At 31.7% G+C, this 21,954-nt stretch overlaps 2 protein-coding genes across 3 annotated transcripts; both read right to left on the reverse strand.

Annotated features, from left to right (window-relative positions):
• Nucleotides 1–507: 507 nt before the first annotated feature.
• On the reverse strand, nucleotides 508–4,053 carry LOC149406128 (phosphoglucan phosphatase LSF1, chloroplastic). Of its 2 annotated transcripts, XM_089616231.1 has the most exons (10): nucleotides 3,661–4,053; nucleotides 3,458–3,564; nucleotides 2,722–3,184; nucleotides 2,475–2,546; nucleotides 2,233–2,354; nucleotides 1,902–2,117; nucleotides 1,699–1,804; nucleotides 1,394–1,506; nucleotides 850–994; nucleotides 508–762 (listed from the first exon to the last, which is right to left on the reverse strand). In XM_089616231.1, exons 1-10 carry the CDS (start codon nucleotides 3,913–3,915, stop codon nucleotides 643–645), a joined length of 1,719 nt encoding a protein of 572 aa, XP_089472357.1. In that variant the 5' UTR covers nucleotides 3,916–4,053; the 3' UTR covers nucleotides 508–642. The 2 variants fall into 2 exon arrangements, with proteins under 2 accessions (XP_089472357.1, XP_089472366.1); XM_089616240.1 differs by lacking the exon at nucleotides 3,661–4,053 and having other exon boundaries at nucleotides 2,722–3,200.
• Nucleotides 4,054–14,339: 10,286 nt separating this feature from the next.
• Nucleotides 14,340–15,285, reverse strand: LOC149406129 (uncharacterized). Its single transcript, XM_089608427.1, has one exon. It carries the CDS (start codon nucleotides 15,232–15,234, stop codon nucleotides 14,524–14,526), a length of 711 nt encoding a protein of 236 aa, XP_089464553.1. The 5' UTR covers nucleotides 15,235–15,285; the 3' UTR covers nucleotides 14,340–14,523.
• Between the last annotated feature and the right edge of the window lie 6,669 nt (nucleotides 15,286–21,954).

Here is a 21,954-nt window from a genome sequence, read left to right on the forward strand (position 1 = left end):
TAACGTGAAATACCAGTATGTGTGAAACTGGCATGTTAATTAAAAAGAAATGCAAACCTGGATGGACTTGAGAAAAAGCAGTTGCTAGGATCATAAATCCATGTTCCAACGCAAAGACTCTTCTTAGTCATCTCTGCCAAAACTCTGTAACCAACAAAATTCAAACTGGATGGTTTTTCAATGATAAAAAAAAATCTTGCAAAGAGAAGAGAGGTGTTAGAAAAGTTCAGATAGCTGTCTGAAACTTTTATAAGCTCAAGCCTTCCCAGTAGCAGCTTGTAATTAGCTTTCAAATGAATGTCGACACTATTTTGCAAGCCAATAAAGTTCATGTCGACATTTTTGGGTCACGTTATTGACATAATTTTTTTTCTTTTTGTAGTTATCTGCTAGACGTGATAAACAAAAAAAATGGCCTATGTACAAATTGTGAGACATTATTCCTCTACAAGACCTTCTTCAACGAACTATTATCAATTATCACGGTAATAACATGGAAAATATGTCTGTAAAATTTCTCGGGCAAAATGGAATTAACACCCTTTCAGGCATACAAAGTGAAATCAAATTGTCATGAAATACCAAAAAAAAAAAAAAAAAGAAAGAGAAAAAACAAAATCAATAATTATATAACAAGCCAAACTATTTGGGAGATAATCTGATGGGACAAACAGAGAATGCTATGCAGCGAGCTGCTTTTGCGAGCATGAAGCGCTCGTTTTCCGAAAGTGGCCTCTCGATGACCTTCACGATGTTCACATCCTAAAAGCAGTAAAGAGTTTAAACCGATCATCAGTCACTTTCACAGACAAGAGACAAACGTGGCATTAGAAAGCAAAATGTGCTCACTTTCTTTTGCTGTTGAACAGAAGGCCTCACGCTGGCAGTGTCGCCAATAACTATCACATTGTTTACATTCCCGCTCTCGTCCCTTTCGGACGGTGAAGATGTCGAATGTCTCCATTGTCCGTTAATAATGAACTTGTAATAATACCTGGACGTCATGAGTATAATATATACACCTCAATATTAGTATTGTGAAGAAAAAAAAAATTGTTGCCGAGAACAGAATGTGATTGTGATTCACAACCGTGCTCATTTGCCTTATGATTTATTCGTTACAAGGACGCAATAAATTGGCATTCCGAGAGACGATGTGAATATATTTATGAAATTTGAAACCCAACATTTACATAAAGGTTCATTACATGAGTTATAACTTATTTATAGACTAATATTTTTTTTTTTAAAAGAGTTATTTATAGACTAATATAACTTGCAATTATCCTATATTTACCCCTTTAACTATCTATATGGTATTGAATTACTCTTGTATCTAAGATCCTAACATTTGGACTGTAAGCAAATAAGTAACTGAATACTATAAACTTACTTCCCGTGTGAAAGTCTAATGTCTACTTCGTATCTGGATCCACCTTTATGATTTGCTCGAACTGGTTCTTTCCAGTTTCCGGTGAAGTCTCCGACTAGATTAACATCCTCTCCCTGCCAGGTAACATATGTTCAACTTATAATAAGCACGGCAGTATTGGAAAAAAGCATTTCCCAACCCTTAAAACCCATACCATTTATATATAAAAATAAAAAATAAAAAATAAAAAAAGAGAATAGAAGTCATAGCATCCTGATTTCTTGTATAGAATTTAGAGCAAGTGTTCGAAACTTGTAGTCAATCACCTCTTGGCCGTTCCACACGAACGTTACTGCATGTGTCGGAGACCCTTCATGCCTTCCATTTTCAACCGTAGCTATGAGATCCCATGTTCCCCAAGCAATCGCCGGTCTTTGAAAATCACGGAACAAAGAAAAATTCAGACAGATTTAACGAAATGCCAATCAAATATATTGACCAGCTATAAAATGGGATTTCTGAGAAAAACCTGTCGGGCTTGCAGGAATGCAATCCGGTGACGTAATTATAAGCTGCGTGGAGGGACGTGTCGGTCATCCAATGCAGATAGGCTATCACACAAGTTGGGGATCGATCGAAACCAGTGGTACAGGTAATATAAACACGGTGATTCTTTTTCAATAGCCGCAACAGAAGACCAACACAGTACGGTAATTTCTTCCTAATGTCAAAGGAATCTCCATCCCTGTAAAAACATTACAGCCCTTATAGTAAGCTGGAATGGCCTTAACCTCAGTTTGGCAATCTATTGCTCTCTAGTCTCTACAAATAGATTTTTGAACACATTGTGTTATTATTACCTAATAGGATAGTTTATCATCAGGACATCAAACTTTTGGCATGACTCATTGATCGACTTTGGGTCCAAACCCCAATTTTCTGCCTCGATTCCACTTTGAAAGCTCAGCACAGCAGTAATTCCCTGTATTTAGAATTTTTTTGCAATTTCAGATTCGGTGTATCGCCGTGGAATAAACATTGATAAATCTGGTATTACACCTATTTGATAAGTAACGATAAGCGTATGTGTAAAAGAACTCACCAAAGTGCTTGACAAGGCCTCTACATCAGCTTCAATTTGAATACATGATCCAACATATATCTGTTCAGTAATCTAACAAAATGTCGAGAGATCCCCAAATCAGTGAACAAAACAGAAAAAATTCAAAAGATTTTTGCCTTTAAGGTAAAACAATGACTGTAAAAGAATACTAATTCTTTTTGGGATGGAATTGCAATTCCAATTTGAGAAAAATCCAACAACATGGAGGTAAAAATGAATATCACACCTTACTATAACGCATACCAAGCGAATGATTATAGTACAGTTCGCCTTTAGACCGATCCAGCGCTTTGATGTATTCTTCGAGCGGGAAATTTCCATGAGCCCATTCTCCATCTCCAGGTTCGTCTTCGGAGAAAATAGAGACGAGCTGGCTCAACGGCGAGGTTAGAGAGCTCTTCTGAACTTGCGATTGAACATGTCCGTTCTGATAACTGTTCAGTAATTTCCATCCTTGTGAGCTAAGAAACTTCGGAGAGAATGTCACGAACCCAGAATTCCCGTTCGTTTCTCGGGAAACTTGCAAATTCGATGAAAAAACCGACTTGTTCCACGTGGCGATAGCAACTTTGCCTTTGTTATATGACACGTCTAGATGATTCAACAAAAGCAATTGTTGAATTGGGAAAGGAGAGAATGGCCTCTCGAGCACAAGGCTAAAAGACCCTGATTTCTCCTTCAGCATTTTCCTGAAGAAACCAAAGACTGAAACATATATAAACGAAAAACTCGATAAAAATGGCAAACATTGGAAGCCATGAAACCATCCGCAAATTTTGAACTTATTTGAATTTCAGGATCATCTAATAATAATTACTACGACACTGATCAGAGTTTACCTCATTCAGTTGAAAAAATCAATTTCAATGATAGGAAATACATTATTAAGTTATAAAAAAAATAATAATTAAAAAAAACAGACAGACAACAAAGGAAAAAATAGATATAAACGGAATTATTACTCTGTATCCCCATAGTCTTTGATCTCAATGAGCTTGCCACCAGAAGAATCACCTGCCTTCTTCAGAGTATCGCCCACCATAACTATCCTCGATCTCTCCGCATTTCCCTTTGTAATAAAAAAAAATCAATTTATGAATAAAACAATTCAATCGATCAATCAATCAACCAAGATGAGCCACAAATTCGTAGAGCTTTCTCTTACCCCTTTTTTCAGGGCGTGGACAAAGATCTTTCCGTCGACTGAGAGAGCGAACCGGATTCCGAGCGGCTTCTCGAGAGTGACCATGTACTCGTTCAGGTTCATCTTCAACGAAGCGAAAACGACGCCGAATCGGCGTCCTAGCTTCGGAGACCTTCTCTCGGCCAAGCCGATTCGGCGGCCCAGAAACGACGATTGTTCTGGCCGAATCCGATCCAGATCTAGTGCTCTGCAAACAGGATGTTGCAGAGACAACATTTTCGGATAATTGCTCTCCTTAAACGAACCTAATCAAAATTCAAATCGCCATTTTTGGTCGTGGCTCGGAACTGTGAAGCGAACTCAAAGAGAGTGAAGAGAGAGAGAGAGACAGAGAATAGGAAGTCAGAGAGCGAGAGAGTTTTGGGGAGTTGGGCTAAGATTTCGCGGGTCCAACGATGTGATTTGGAGTGGGTCCCACTTCACGAGGCTGTTCCAGTTCCTACTATATATTGTGCCACGTAGGAGAAGCTTCTAAGGGATATGAGGACAGGTGTGTAATTTCCGCCGCCAAAGGTGCAAGGGTCGGCTTTGACTATTGGAATTCTTTAGACGTTAACGGCTGAGATTGTAGGTGTAGGTACGTTGTTGTGAGTTTAGTTACAGGGAATGACAACCGTTACCGCCAAAATATCTGTTGCAACTGTTGGTCACGCTTTTCGGTTTGGCCCTGAACCTTTTTTTTTACGAGTTTTATGAATGAGAAAGTTGAGTTTCTATACGAGTTTCTTTGTTTCCTATGGAATGAATTTCTTTATCCTTGGGTTTCCTTGTTGTCTATAGCAATGTTTAAAATGTCGGAAAATTGCATCGATATTGCGTGTTTCGGGAGAGTTCGGCACAAAGACGACTATATGGCCGTTTCGTCATTTTTTGTTGGCAAAAATGTGTGTTTTTAGATAAAATTACCTTGTCGTCGCGCCCATTTTTGTGTTGTTCGTCTGGAGTATAAAAAGGAATTTTTTCTCGTCATTTCGACGAAAACTCCCCGACCCAGACCCTAGAAAATTCGTTTTGGATCTATGAAGCGACCTTCGCGATTTCGTTGCCATCTCCGCCACGCCGGCCAGATTTCGACAGCTCTAGTGAAGATGCAACAATTTTTTCGTCGTTCCGGTGCAACGTCGCGGTTTGCCAAGGTTTCGTCTAGATATTTGTTTCGGCCAAAACTTTAAACTTTGATTTGGATGTTTTTAGATTTTTTTTAAATGTCGTTTAATGAAAGTTGCTTGAATATGTATTGTGGTTAACATGTGTTTTTTTTCGGAATTTTTCTTAGGTTATGTTGTTGATGTTGAATATGTGTTCTTGATGGTTAGTTCATATGAGATTATTTGTTTGAGGATGAATACGTTGATTGATTATTTGTTAGTTTTAGGAGTTAAGTTAATTGTTCATATTTGATTTTTTTTTAATATTGACGAAATTATAGCAAATTTTTCGAAAAATAACTTTGTTGTTCAATTGTTGTAGATACAAACGATGAACGAAGAAGGCGTACGAAAGCATTGCACTGAAGTAGCCGAAACTCTAAATCATTTCACATGCAAGTATTGTGGAGTGACGATAAGAGGTGGTGGCGTGACACGTGTGAAGCTACACTTGAGTGGTGTGATACGTATGAAGCTACACATGACATGGTCTGAATATGATGACATCCAACACGATCAGAAGTTAACTATCAACCTCACTACCACTCAAGTTACTACTGAGTATTATCATGATGTGTTTTGAACTTATTATATGTTTTGAACAATTATGTGTTTTGAACTTATCATGTGTTTTGAACTTATTATGTGTTTTAAATTTTTTTGTTATATTTTTTAATTTATGATATCTGAACTTATTATTATGTGTGTTTGAGTTTGAAGTTTGAACTTATGGTGGTACTATGTGTGTGTTTGAAATTGAAACGTATTTATGATGTTTTGAACTTATTATATGTATGATACTTATTTTTTATATTTGAAATTGTGCAAGATCATTTCCGTCGGCATTTTCGTGTTTTATCGCAATTTTCATCGAAATATTTTTTTTTCAAATGTTCACATTATTTCCGTCACAATTTTCGTCGGCTACCGCAATTTTCGATTTTTGAGACCATCGACACATATCGGTCATTGACATTTTAAACCTTGGTCTATAGTTAGGGACGGATCAATAGAGGTAAATAATGGGGACTAATAAAAAAAACCAAATAAGCCACCGAAAGTCTAAGAATTGCTAGATAGCGAACCTTTTGTAAAAATTTTGTAAATAACCACCTCAACTTATTTACGGCATTCAAAAAGACAAAATAACCCAAAAACATTCCCGCCTATTTTGGATTTTTTTTTGTCTTTTTGATTCCTGTAAATAAGTTTAGGTGGCTATTTACAGAAAATTAATAAAAAGTTGCTTATTATCCAAAACGCTATAAGTCAAATGACTATATAACTAAAAGACAAAAAAAATGAAGGACACTGGCTTGTAAATTTTTTAAACTAAACAATTAAAAAAATTGAACATATAGTATTATAAAAAAAATTTGAGGAGGACTTTAGCGGATCTTAATAAGCTACGTATATGTCTATAATATGAGTTTCTATTGAATTCAAACTCGTTTAAACGATATTTTTGGACGATTTGACTGCAAACCAAATTAGTTTTTTCCGTTACTCACTTTAACAACACTAACAAAAGCTTTAGTTTTCTCATCGACGTCAACATGCAAGTCTTCTTCATCGATATTGATTGTTGCATCTACAATAACATGAAATATATCATATAAAAGAGGAAAAAGAGGAAAATTCGTGTTATCGTTTTCATCAATAAATTTATGCATATACTGGATTGAGTAATTTCATTTGCAATTTGATCATTAGCATTACAGTGAAAATGAAGAATCATGTGTTTTGTTTCTTTCAAAATATAATTTTCCAACAATTAAAAAATTGTAAAGTGAAATGAAACTAAAATCAATTTTTTTGTTTTTTATGTAGCGACAAGCCATGTAAAAAAACTCTTGAACAACGGCCCACGTAGTTTGCTATATTACCTTTTGTATGCTCAATTTGCAACAAGAGCCTTAGAATCGCAACAAACTTACAAGATAGATTTGCAGATTGTTGTTCAAAACAAAGTGCTTTTGTTGTGGGGAAGTAATTTTTCGCAGGGGCGAAATTCTTATTGAAGTTCAGCTTGTTTTTTCAGCTCGACTCCTCTTCAGCTCGTCTTCCCAGCCAGTTAGTCCAAGCCGGCGCGATTTTGGAATCACCACGGGCGTTTGGACTATAATATCGAAAGTTGTGTATATTTATTACCTTGTATTTTTCGATGTAATCAGTTGGGAATGTCCTCAGTTAATTATTTTTCTTTTGTATCTCTACATATACTTGTAAATTCATTATTTATAATAACAACAAGAATACATTATAAGAATCTCGGAACTCTCTCTTTCCTTTTCGATTATCTCTCTCTCAAATTCTACAGTTCTCATAACGGTATGACGGATTTTAACCATCGTGCAAACCACTTTGTATAAGTACAGTGTTGAAGTATATGTTGTACGTGTAATCTTCTACGATATGGGTTTATACAACAAAAATGAATATATAAGTTGTTCTAATTACTCGAGCCACCTCATTTCTTAAAAAAAAAATATAAAATATATAGTTTTCATTTATTTTATGAGAACGCCACATTTATTATGAAACTAGCTCTTTTTTTTTTTTTTAGTTTTACCTTGATGTTTATAGTTTTATTAGAATTTTTATTTATTATTCACAGTTTTATTTACATTTCTATTAGTAGTTTACCATTTCATTAAAATAGAGGCAAAATTATAGTTTTATTAGAATTTTTATTTATTATTCACAGTTTTATTTACATTTCTATTAGTAGTTTACCATTTCATTAAAATAGAGGCAAAATTATTTAAAAATAAAAACAAATGAGGTAATTATAAAATGTTATAAAATTCGAGGCATTCAAGGAGTTATCATATTAAAACGAGGTATATATCAAATTTCCTCTTTATAATTAGCAAAAATTGTGGTGCAAGCCCAATTTTGTACTAGTTATTTGTGTGTGTGTGTATATATATATATATATATATATATATATATATATATAGGCACGAAGCCAGTAGCAGTTTAGAGTGGGCTATAACCCCTCTAAAAAAAAATTTGTACTCTTTGTTCATTTTTCATTTTATTTTTACATTTTTTTACCTTCAAAATTTACAAATCAGCTCCCTGAATTTTTTGTTGCAAATTAACCCCTTAATCTAGCTAGATTTCTGGCTTCGTCGCTATATATATATATATATATATATATATATATATATATATAGTTCACTTGTATATAAAAGATGGGAAAAGATTTGAGGAATCGTGATACTATAAATGCACGTTCAATGTGATTAATTTATATGTAGTCGATATATTACTAATTATTTGTATGGATAATAAGCACCTTACGTACTCTCTGACATCAGCTAGTTACTATCATAATGAATTTCGAATTTTTAACAACTATTCAAGATCTTGTAAATATTGACTCGAAGCAAAACACGATATGTTCTTCAGAAAAATCCTCTCTAAAGTCTAAACGCCATATTTTAATTTCTTAAAAAAAATAAAAGATGACCTGCTTACTGCAGTCCTGATTATGTTACAAATAATATATATATATATATATATATATATATATATATATGTGTGTGTGTGTGTGTGTGTGTGTGTGTGTATGTATTCACGAAAATAAAATACGTAAGCAATTACTTATATATCAAACACACTAATTTCTTTATTATAATTTGAAAACAAGATCCTTATCTACCGGAAATCACACCCTCATTTTCATGTGTTATGTTCTCTCGTGTCCTTTTCAACTATAATTACAAGCCTTTTGCTTTTTAAACAACAGGAAGCTTCAATTCTATTTTTCTAATTTAATTCCAAGGAAAAATGTCGTTAAATTTATTTAGTTTGTACAGTGGACAGCATTTCACATAATTAATTGGTAAGACAATCTCGGAGGAGTCGCCATAATTCTTGACAAGCGTAAATATGCCATAATATATATACTTTACACACGATAATGATACATCTTAAATCAATAGAAATTTGTTCCGTATATTTATGATATTCTACAAAATCAAAGGTAACGTGATTAAAAATGTTATTTTGGATAGCATTGAACGAGACAGCCTAACTAATAAATTATTATAAGGATGCGCAATAGAATGTTACTAATTTATGCATGACAAATTCTTTAGTAAACGTAGGTTTTGACTTACATATGGAATTAGTTATTAGTTTTTTTCATGGATATCAGGGATTAATTATAATATACCGATTTTTTCTATTTAAAATAACTTAATTGAGTTAATGGGGTCAAATAGCGCACGAGATCTTCTTGGTGATTTCAGTACGAGTACTTTTCTTCCAAGAAGATCTTTGAGAATCCAAAAAAAAAAAATCCACTTTAAAAGGGTGTGTGACAAGCAATTTTAGGGTATAAAATACAAAAAGAGAAAGGCACTGATTAATTAAGCTGGGATATAACATATAGACACCACATGGCTGAATCTCAAAGCCTATATTTTAAAATAAAACGATATGTTGCACTTGTTGACATTGTGTTAGCTATTGGGGATTTTGTAGCTTTTATAAGTCGTATCATTATTCATTAGTAGTAATTTTGCCGAATATTTAAACACATAATTTCGACACATAAGGAGGACAGCTGCTAAGGATATTAATTTCGCTTTAAATTATTACTACAGGATAATTTCAAGCGATTTTAGCGAAAATAATCATAAATTTCATTTAGAAAATTGGACTTTTTTGGCCTTTTAGAAAATCAAGCTTGTACTTTAATTTTGTTTAATGTTTTAAATTTTTTCCGTAACCCGTAAGTTATTTTATAAATTCAGATATACTTTACCCTGATTCGAATGCTCTATAGATCAATTCCTTCTTCCTCTTCTTCTTCTTCTTCTTCTTTTCATTTTACAATTATTATGTATTACTTTTGTGTTCTTTTGAAGTCTTAGACTAAGCACCAATTAATTGCATAAACTGCACGCATTAGATATTAGCATAATGTTTGTCACTTTCTGACCTTCTAGAGAGACACACGGACAACCTGGGATAGGAGATTCTATGACAGCTCTTATTTCTTTTTTCTTTTTTTAAATCCAGCCTTTTATTTTCTGCCCCTCACAAAATGAACTAAACACATTTGCATATCATTACGTTAATTGGGCCGTTATCATTTACATTAATAAACTAAATGGTTTTATATGTTTTTCTATAAATAAAAAAAAATTAGCAAACATTCAACTGGTTTAAATAGATATCTAAATAATAATTTCACCATCATTTTAATTTTGCTAAGTAGGTGTATTAAGCACTTTAAAAATGTCCACCATTTAAAATATATTAATTATTATGTATTATTTTTTTCAAATATATTATTTGATTATGTATTTCATCATATTAATAAAATGTACTAAAATTTTCGTGAGCTTCAAATTAAGTTATATTGTTATAATTACAATGTATAATTAATTTTATTTATTTATTTTATTGGAAAGAATAATATAAATTTTCATAATAATAGTAAATAAATTATAAATAATAATAAAAGTAATAATTATTTGTTTGATATAATATTTGATCATTTAACATGATTGAGTATGTTCAAAAATGAATAAAACATTGTAAATGTTTATTTATAAATCTCATATAATAAGTTAAATCAAACTAACGTACTTTATATTAGCCAACGTTTGATGATACTTTCATAATTTAAATAATATTATTCATATGTATTTAGTGGTTTTTTGAATATTTATAATAAAATAAGATATATCAATTAAATGATTTTGTATGTTTTTAATTATAATTATTTTAATATATTTCAATTATAATAATAAGGTAGTGTAGCTAAATAATTAAAATACTTTGTACTCGACCTTTTCAAAAGATTTGAACAAATAACCATTAACCAAACTTAAATATATAAAATGTATGAAAATACTCTTTGACACATTGTTATATGTAAACCTAAGAAATAAAATATAACAAACGTGATCATGAGTACAAATTTTCCACTTCTTATTTGACATTAAACCTAATTTATTTAAGTTAATTTATATAGTCTTATTTAATTTTGTTTATTGCTTTTAACTTTCATTTGAAACGTGTATGATTGACAAAATCATAATGAATAATTGATTATGAAATATACATGTACAAATTTTGATAAAATAAAAAACAATTAAAAAATTTGGATATTTTACAATTTGTAAATTTTAAGCGGTTGATTACATGTAATTTTTCTCAATGACATGAGTTTTAATTTTTACATTATATACTATTTAGATGGTGATAATCGAACGCTAGTTTATCAGTTTTCCGTTTGAATTGCTTTTTTTATGGAACTTCCCGAATGACATTTCAAATGTATAGTTCAAATGACCAGTTTGAATGTCCATTTTGTAATAAAACAAATCAAATGAAATGGTCAATTCAAATATAGTTGCCAAAGAGAAATTTCATTTTCTAAGCCTCAAAAGTGGAGAAATATCATGATAAATCTCATAGCTGCAAAATATCTAAAGCGTAACTTTTGATCAAAAACGGACAAAAATATTCTTTCAGCTCATTTTCCTCTCTTAAATTTTTAAATATCTTCGGAAATCATCTTAAATATTCAAAAATTGTCTTAAATCTTTGAATTTCACCCGAAATCATCGGAAATCATCTTAAATATTTGAATTTCATCGTAAATCATCGTATTTCATCGGAAAAATCAATGAATTTCGTCGAATTTCATCTTAAATCATCGTATTTCATTGGGAAAAAATCTCAAATTCAAAATCTTAACTTTTCCAAAATCGATCCAAAACAATCCAAATCATCTAATAATCACTCTAATCATTATTAAAACTATCCTATAACAATTCAAACACGAAATAAAGACGAAAATCTTACCCTTTTTGTCACGTTAACCGTCGAAATCCTAAATCCGAAAAAAGAAATAATCATTTTAAGTGGAAATAAGGGAGAAAGTGAAAGAGGGAAAAATAGGTTATTTTTATCCGATTTTTTTTTTTTTTTTGTCAAAAGTCTGATTTTAGATATTTTAAAACTATGAAATTTAACCTTGATATTTTTCAACATTTGAAACCTAAAAAATAAAATTTATCTTGTCAAAAGACCCATTATAAAAATAAAAATAAAAAATTGCGTATTGTATTTTGACACGTAAATTATGTTCTTCCCGGACACTGTCCCTAAATTGTTCCACTAAACGCGGAGTACTTACTTTCCACCCTAACCGTAATCATGAAATTATTATGTCACGGTCATTGTTTTTCATTGTGTTATGTATATTAAATGTATTTGATGTATTATGAAATCAAGTCACGATCTCCTTTTCTATAATGATAATTCGCATAAACAAACGTATTGGTTTGTTCACGTTAATTTTGTGAGTCGCCACGCACCCGAAACCCCATCAGAAATACATATATTTTATTATAATATATGTATATATTAGGAGCTAGATATACGAAGTAGTTTTTGACGTCCATGTATATACAATATATACCTTTGTTAAATTATGATGTGGTCCGTAGATTTTATGTCACGGGTGTCACGTATACATTATATAGCGATCTTTAAAGTTTAAAGTCTGATTATTACCATATATATTAAGGAATGAACATATACCTTTTACACGTTTGCTAAATCTATGCAGAGATTTTTTATGATTAATCAATGTGAAATAAAAAAAATTGACTAGTTTAGGTACAAAGGATTAAAAGTAGGTAAGTGGTTTAAATGTAAATATAAATTGAATGCTGTTAGTCATGATAACGACTGATTAGGGAAAAGAAGAGGAAACCAAAAGCATTTTTTGAAATCAATCTTTTTTTTTTTTTATATCCCTAAAGTCTATCGTTTTACATGTCAATTGACCACGTATCATTTTACTCAGCAAATAAACTTTAATTTTCTATGGGTTCAATCAGTAAGTTAATCACATTATTAATGCTTGGATTTATATATAATTTGTTGTCCTTGAACTTAATTTGGCAGATTGGTTCCTATATGTTAATGTATATATATGCCCATCTCTAACATTAGAAATTTAGCACTTTTAGTCTCTTATGAAAATTATTTAAAGGTATTCTGACATAATCTCGAGTGAGCAACATATGCGTTAATTTGTTATAAGGATAAAATACACTTCAAGTGCAAAAAAAAAAAATGACCAAATTAATTTTCGGAAGAAATCTAGGACTCACGAATTGTTGTTGAACATTTTATATAATTGATTTGGTGAGCATATCAACTAACAAATTTACTATAAAAAAACCCCTTGAATCGCATACTTGATATTTCGTTAAAAAAAATTACAGAAAATTCTTAAAGTGTCCTGGGTGCCTATTATCCAAAATCCGGATGCTACCTGTGCAAGAAAACAAATTATAAGGACCAATATATTAAAAAACGTATAATTCAAAGACCAATTGTTGTTCACCAGGTCCAAAAATGCATATTTGTTTTTAAAGAAAAAGACGCTCGTTATTGGCTTTAACTTTAAATATATAAAATGTTAATTGCTTTTGGTCAAATACAAGTACAACTGCAAACTTTCACACAGATTTATCACTCTATTCACAGCAAAAATATAAAATCATTAGGAAGTACTTTGCTTTGAATAAATATATTAAAATAGTGAGGTATTTTTCCAATAACTCAATTATTTGATTGATTTCTTGGGCGAAGTGTTACCTTTGGACTCAAATATAGTGAAGGGAAGTATTGTCATTTTATAAATGTAATAAGAAAAAAAACCAATGAAAATTAAATTAAGATTATTGAAAAATTTAAGGGATACCTGAGTGACAAACAATAAATTCAGCATATATAATTATTTTTAAAATTTTAATGAGAATTCTTGATTTCTCCAAATTCTTAAAATTTAGGCTACAAATATGATAGTTTCCTAATAAAGTTTAAATGCATGTGGGATCAACCCAAGACATAGTGACTTTAATCGCATTATTATTGTTTAATAAGTCCACTATGAGCATCTGTAATAAACAGCTTTGTAATGAGATATAATGGGAAATAAATGACCAGACTTGAATTATTATTATTATTATTCTATTTTTATCATAATTGTTTCTAATTTGTTTACCTGGTCAGTGAATACATGCGATTTTTTTTCTCCCTTACAATTGAGAAGAAAACGAGTAACTTATAATAATGCAAGTTCTTTTTTATTTTTTTTAGATAAAAAAGAAATCATGCAATTTCAAATGCAAATTAGTTGCCTCAATATACAGATCTCCTAAATCTCCTTCTGTAGAATTAATCAAATTTAAGGTATCCAAAAAAAAAAAGTTAGCAAGTATACCAAAAATGAACTTTTATTTAATTCAGAAACGTAAAAAAAGGAGAACCTTCTTTATTAGTGTCATTTATTTTCTCACTCACTGCTATCAGACACAAATACAAAAAAAAAAAAAAAAATGGAATATACAAATTAGCTTCTCAATAGATGATTGAAAAGTGCCAAAAAGATTATACAAAAAATAATAATCTTGCAAATACTTTCCGGTACACCAGAACCAGAAGAGAGTTAATAATTTATATAACAGTAATTGCTTTTGGTCATAGTACAACAACTTCAAAACTTCCATCCATATTTACAAGTTACAACTCAACAAAAACAAATAATTAAATCGCTTTTCTTTTAATAAAAAAAACTAATTGCATAATGTGAAGAAGAAGGAGAAGAAAAAACTTTTAAAAAGAAAAATTAAAAAGGAGGGAAGGTTCGTCCCATGGTGTTCACATTAGCGAAGAGTCCGACCAAATCTTGCCTATACGGAAGGAACGTCGATCGCCGCTTCTCGACCGTCCGATCTGACGCTCTATTCCGCACGTAAAAAGCCTCGTGCGCCGCCGCTAAATCCTTCCCCTTCCCCGCCGACGACCGCCGGGGATTCTCCGCCGGCGATTTCGCATCCTGTTCGACGGCGATCGGCGGCGACAGAAACACGAGCGATTCCTTTCCGTCGCTGTGGCTCCGCCGGAGCAGATCTCGGATGCGCCATCGCTTCGAAGGAGACGAAGTCGATCCGGTGGATCTGCTCTTCTTGCACCGCCCTGGAGTCGCCGGAACGCCTCTCGGAGTCCAAACGCAGTACGTCCCCTCCGGTACGCTGTCCAATTCGTCGGCCTCCGACGAAGAACTCGACGGAAGCTCTAAGGCCTCATCTTCTCCGCCGCGAAACCCTAATTTTTCACCGGAATCGGCCGATAGGAGGTCCTGATCGAAAACCGGAAACACCGGTCCGATCTCGGCCTCGTCGCCTCTGGCAAATACGAACTCGAAGTCTTCGTCTCCGGCGAATTCATGGCTGACTCTATCGGCGATTTTGGCGGTTGAGTTTTCGGAGTATGTACTGAAGCTCGGACAAGAAGAGGCAGAGGCAGAGGCAGAGAGGTCTGACTTTTGGCTTTGCATTGTGTTTGTTCGTTTTCGATATATTTCTTTTGGACCTATGTGTGTATATCGCTAATATATATAGGCGAGTGTAAATAATATTATATATCTGAATGAAAAAAAAGGTTGTTAGAGAAAAAGGTAAATATCGCGTACTACATATTTATTTACGCGTAAATAATCGCTGTCTAATTTATTGATATAAATTATAATATAGTAATACTTTATTATTATTGTAAACTTCCTTTTAATAAGCGAGAGATCTTTTTTTTTCTTCTTCTTGATGTACACGTTTAAGTGCATCACAATGCACACGTGTGCCATTAATGGAAAAAGATGAGGTCTACACGTGTCGCAGGCACTTAAAAAAGGTACTGACAGACTGTTGTTCGTCTAGAATCATATTCTTTTCTTTTTTCCTTTTTCCTTTTTCCTTTTTAATATTTCTTTCGTGTAAAGTTGGAAATGTACTAGGTAATTCTTGTTTGTGCGGCCGATTCAACTATTCATACTCGCTTCATTTTGACTATGAAATGAAGTCAAGTTGAAATGTTGAATTACTTAAATTAAAACCACAAGTGTTTAAGGAATTAAAACCACAATTAAGATGGAGCTTATTTTTATAAAGTATAGCTATTATTAATTCAATTGAAGTTTGAGAATTATCATAGAGACTTCCATCCTAGAGACCCTTGGAGAAGTTCACCACATGGATATGTTAACTTTATCTAGGAACTCCTATAAGATGTAAATCAAAAGCATACCTCAAACTAGTATCTATTTTAAAATTCCACTATTACCTCATTTGTATTTTAATAAATTAATAAAATATTTGTAGTGTATATTAAAATTCAAGATAAACCCGCATGGAACTCGAAAAAGGGGCATAACTTAAGCCACGTTATTAACGCTTAAACTTTGAACATATATATTGACCAACGAGTTTTGTTGCTCAATACGAGTCTCTTGAGATAGAGCCGCTACGGCTAGCACTTTCTAAATAGAGTCACTTGTTATTTTGAAGGCGATAGCTTATCATAGCAATTATAACATCATACTCACTAGGTAGCCCAATGATCATATTATCAGGTTATCAACAAAGATCCCACTCCCGGCGAGGAAGAGAGAATCTGCAATGCTTTATGTTTTTTTTTTTTGTGAAATAGTCTGCAAAAGTTGGAGATGACTACATTTGAATCTTCGACGGCATGATTATTGCCTTGGAACAAACAACGAACAGACGGTGGAGCGTTATCCATATTATGTACGAAATTTGAATTTTGGCCAACATAGAAGAAATAAGCCAATTGAGAAACAATTGATCTTCTTTGTCCCATCGATGAAAATCATATTGTTGATTATGGTGAACGTTCCATCTACATCTTTGGTTTCAATGAACTTCGGTGGAAAAATCTTCGTGCTGGTGATGAATTCCTTGCAGATTGTGGTTGATGGGTCATCGAAAGAACTTGAGAACTCCAAGTAGACCATTGCCTCTTTCAAGCTTGAACGAGATCGTCGTGCTATGCGTTGATGCAAAATGAGAGATTGCCTAAGGTTTCAGAATGTCGTTGAGTTGCGATGATGAGGAAGAAGAGCCTTGACGCGATTGCTAATCCTGCTCTAGCACGAAGATAAAATCAAGCGGAATAGAATATAGATGTATTTGCATAGAGAATCTTCTCTTGATCTTGTATTTTTTTCATTGATTAAATAATTGAATATTACGAGTTTTATACATTACAATATTTTATAATTGTATGAACATTCACTTTCTACCTCTATCTATTTTCATATTTCCAGCTGAGCTAGAAATATATTCCATAATAAACTCCCATTTATGCCACTTATCTGTAGTTTATTAGATATGCATTGTATGGTCACACTTTCTTTCTTCACTCAGTCTTCATATTGCTATGCACGCTATCGATAATGGTTTGGTGGGTCTAAACTCAAGTATTGTCAACGTACACATTATATCAAGGGTTATAAGAAACATTGTTTTTTAATTCTTTTAATTTACTTGGTCCCCGATGAATATGATGTGTGATAAATGATGTATCGTGATTTCTGAATCGTAGAATGGGATCTACTAGATCCATACACGTTCTCATATAAAGGGCTAATTTTCTTGATTTTCAATATTTTGATTATTGATGCAACTTTTTACGTGTATGGCATTACAAATATACTGGTGTCAATGCATATGCTAGTAGAATTTTTCTTTGAATATCTTAAATATTCAGATAATTATTTTTCAATGGTCATTTAGTTTTTCAGAATAACAACATTACTTGTCTTAAATGTAAACAATAACTTCCCAATTGGTTAAAAAAGTGAAATTAATATAAATGAACAGCATAAAATATAAATAAAATAAACTATACACATTCTTACATAATGTATAAACAAAAAGTGGCATTAAATAATATAAACTAAACATTGATTTTATTTTAATTCTAAACATTTAACGCGTATTTTCAGGATAACTAAATTAAAATGAATAATGATGAATCTATTCTTTTTCTCTTTTTCAGTGTTCATTAAATTTGTGTAAGGAATATATGAACTATATGAAGCATTAAAATAAAACATTATATATATATATATATATATATATATATATATATATATATATATATATGTGTGTGTGTGTGTGTGTGTGTGTGTGTGTGTGTGTAGATATTGGTTGTTAAGTCTCAATACATATCATTAATAAAACCTATTACCTTTAAAATATATGAACCATCTAACTTTCCACGTTTGATGGGCAAAATTTGACCAACCCATTAAAGAGAATTGGTACAATCTTATGTCCCTTATAAAACATATTTCAATTAGGTGCAACTTGCAGATTCTATTCGATGAATATTATTTTGTATATCCCGCCTTGAAACCTTCCAATGTGGAATTAATTTGTGATACACCAATGGCCTCAACTTTTTTTAAAAAAAAATCGTTAATAAGCAGAAGTTATTTATAAAATTATGAATTATGAATTATGAATATATATAATTTCAATAAGGGTGATGTAGCTAAATAGTCAATTTAAATTATGAATTTGTAAAATAGTCAAAATTTGTCTTAATTTAGTGAAGTAGTCAAAATGTGCAGTAATCTTATTTCAAAAATTTTTTGATCTCATGATTAATTTTATGATAGATTTTTTTTAAAGTAATAATTAAATTGGTTACAATAATCGTCAAAAATTTTAATCTTGGTTGTCAAAAAATATTGAAAACGTAAATTTTGTTATTTTGCTGAAAAGTTGAAACAAATGACTATTTTGTACAATTTTTCCTTTCAATAATATAGTGGTTAAGTAGTTAAAAATAGAGATTTGTAACTAACTAGGCCACTTTAAACATGTGATTTTGGATCCAGCCTACGTTTGACAATTTTTAGGGATATAGAAAAAGGCTTATGTGGCAATAATTAAGGTCTGATTTGCCCTTATTTATTAACAAATTCGTCATTTTCTCTCTCCTATTTTTTTTCAAATAATTTTTTTTGCATCAAAACTTCAAAAATTCGTATTTTTCTCATACGAACTCGAAATTGAGTGATTTCAGATCTTACAAATTCGAGGCGTCGAGATCTTCAAAAATAGACCTATCGTGTTTGATGAAAAATTATGTTTAATGCAGCATATTTACGTTTCCAATTTTTTATGATTTCAAAAAAATTCAGTTATTTCCATATTTAAGGTAGTAACATGATTTTTCTACATCTATGGTATTAAACATGATTTTTCATCAAAAACAATTGATACATTTTTGAAGATCTCGGCGTCACGAATCCGTAGGATTTGGAATCACTCAATTTCAAGTTCATATGAGATAGATATGGTTTTTTTAAGTTTTTATGTAAAAAAATGTATGAAAAAAATAGGAGATAGAAAATGATGAATTTGTTAATAAATAAGGGCAAAGCAGACCTTAATTATTGCCACATAAACTTGTTGGCTATTCCCCTCAAAGTTGTAAAACGTAGGCTAAAAACAAATTTCGTAGTTTTACTTTGACTATTTTTCTACACTGCCTTTAAAAATATATAATTGATCAAAATTGGAATCAAGCATAGTACCTCTAGATGTAGAAAGAATAATATCACGAGAGATTATATATAACTAATTTGTTATCGCTTTGAAATTACTTAAATTAAAAATTAGCCATCTTTACGTACATGAAAATAGGAAGAAAAAAAGATTCAGATAGATATTCGCATATATTAATAGTATCAACCAGGAAGTCTAATATTTAATTTGTAAATTTAGATATAATATAATAGCCAAAATCTGGGGACTTTCTAGAAGGAAATCTCTTGCACCAGAAAATAAATATTACAAAATTGCATTAGAATACATGCAATGTATGACCTTCCTCGGATACCATCCTTGGTTGGCAAGGAAATATTATTTGATTTTGAAGCGCAATTATAGTCATGACATGAAGGAGTTCAAAGTTGATATTGTGTCAATCCTAAAAACTAAATATACAAATTTGTTTTATACTTTATAAGTTTATATATATATATATATATATATAAAAGCAACATGTCCGTCCAGCACGTTACAACAAAATAATTAATATATTTTAATTTTGAGAAAAAAAATATATAAAAATATGTCAAAAAATATTTAAATTTTAAAAATAAATTTAATTTTTTTTTAAAACACTTTTTTTTCTTTTTGATAAAAGAAAATATTATACTGAACATGAACATTATTATAAGTCTATGGTTTTTCCTCTCCTTTATAATATATAATAATATGATTTTGAGTATACGTGGTAACGTACGTCGTATGTATTAATTTTAATGAATTGTAGTATAGAGAAAAGGAAGGAAACAAAGTGTATACTCTATAGGCAATATTTGGTGGATTTAGTGGGCATTTTATCGAACTGTCGTTGTTATCACTTCACAGTGTAGACGTAATTGCTTACACAAACACTTTTACTAATCAAGGAAAATATGATACGTATTCTTGGTGTTTAATTGAAAAATGCAGTGATTATTTAGTAACATTAGATATATCATTTAATATTATTATTCATAGGATGTTTATACCATAATTTTTTTTTTTTACTAAGTCAAATATGACTTTAAGTTGACTTTCTAAAAAAACATTATTCCAAAAAATAATCAAATTGACAATTAGGAAAGTAATTTTTTTTTTCTTTTTGGTGAAAGTAACCTAAAAATCATAAAAGTCATATTTGATATTCAGTAAATTTTTTTATGATATAAACATGCCATTTATAGTGACGTAATAGAATATATTTAATATTTATAAAGATTATAAAAATAATCACCGCATTTTGATTATACAACATACAAGAGATACATATAATATTTTTTCTATTTTTAATTTACTAAACATTATTGCTTAAACCCACGTGATGAGAAGTCAAAAAATTAGGGGCTGTTTGGTTAACTTTTCCAAAATCGTTTTCTGTTTTCTGATTCTAAATTCTAGAAAACAGTTTTAGAAAACCTGTTTGGTTATAAATTAAGAAAACAGATTTAGAATCATGTTTATGTTTTCTTTGAAATTTGTTTAGAAAACAGAAAACAATGAAAAATTATTTTCAATTTTATCTCTATACAATTGAATGTAAAACATAACCAAACAACATTTAAAATATTCTGAAACGTAATTCTAAATCTGTTTTTTAAATTTAAAAATTAGAATCAGAAAACAGAATTTAAAAACAGAAAACGAGTTTAGAATGTTGGAATAAAGTTAATAAATATTATTTATTAACATGTGAATGGTTGATTTTGTGGCAACAATTTGAGTGGGATCCACTCATCGGAATTGGATAATTCCAAGTGATACTTTGCCAAAATCGGACCTAAGGTGAATGAGAAAGTGACGAGCTGGTCTGGACGAAGTGACGAGGTCGACTGGTTCCAGATCGACTGGGCGAAGTCGACTGGACGAAGTTCCAGCTCAACTGGGCGAGGTCGACTGGACGAAATGACGAAGTCATTCCAGCTCGACTGGGCTAGGTCGACTGGACGGAGTGACGAAGTCATTCTAGCTCGACAGGGCGAGGCCAACGTACTCGAAGTGACGAAGTCATTCCAGCTCGACTGGACGAGCTCGACCAGACGAAGTGGTGACGAAGTCATTCTAGATCGACTGGACGAGCTCGACCAGACGAAGTGACGAACTGTACGTTTGAGAATTAAAGCCAACGGTTTGTGTGCTTTAATTCAATGGTTTTTGAGCTTTAAATGCGCATTATTGCTGTATAATAATGCCATTAAGGCTGGAAAACGTTGGACTGTTCGCTTGGTTTGAATTCAGAACGTTGGGTTAAATGGTTGTAATAACCTGCGTTAAATACCTTTAAGGCTGGACGTTTTGAACTTCAAACCAACATAGCCTAGCCTTGGCCTATATAAAGAGGCTTCAGCTCTCATTCAAAATACACAGAGATATACGAGAATTCCATTTGTATTCCCCACTGTTCACGAGCTCCCTTCTTCCATAGAAAGTTTTTCTTTTGTTGTGTCGTGGTGGTAGTTTTCTCACAGGTTCTAGTTCGCCGAAGTCGAGTCTTGTGGTGCATTGCTCGTCTTGTAGTCGTTGTATCCTGGGAGGCTTTCGCTCACGAAATCCAGCACCCGTGGGAGGGCGATAAAAAGCTTCAAGGAGACCGTCCAACGGGCCTCGACTTTTTTCATTTCCGTTGTGTTTTCCGGTTTCTTAAGGTTTAGCCGGTTGTGTTG

Source organism: Urtica dioica, chromosome 1 (assembly GCF_054948205.1).
Source record: "Urtica dioica subsp. dioica isolate 48M chromosome 1, U.dioica_male_clone48M_v1_H2, whole genome shotgun sequence".
In the NCBI taxonomy this organism is placed as follows: domain Eukaryota; kingdom Viridiplantae; phylum Streptophyta; class Magnoliopsida; order Rosales; family Urticaceae; genus Urtica; species Urtica dioica.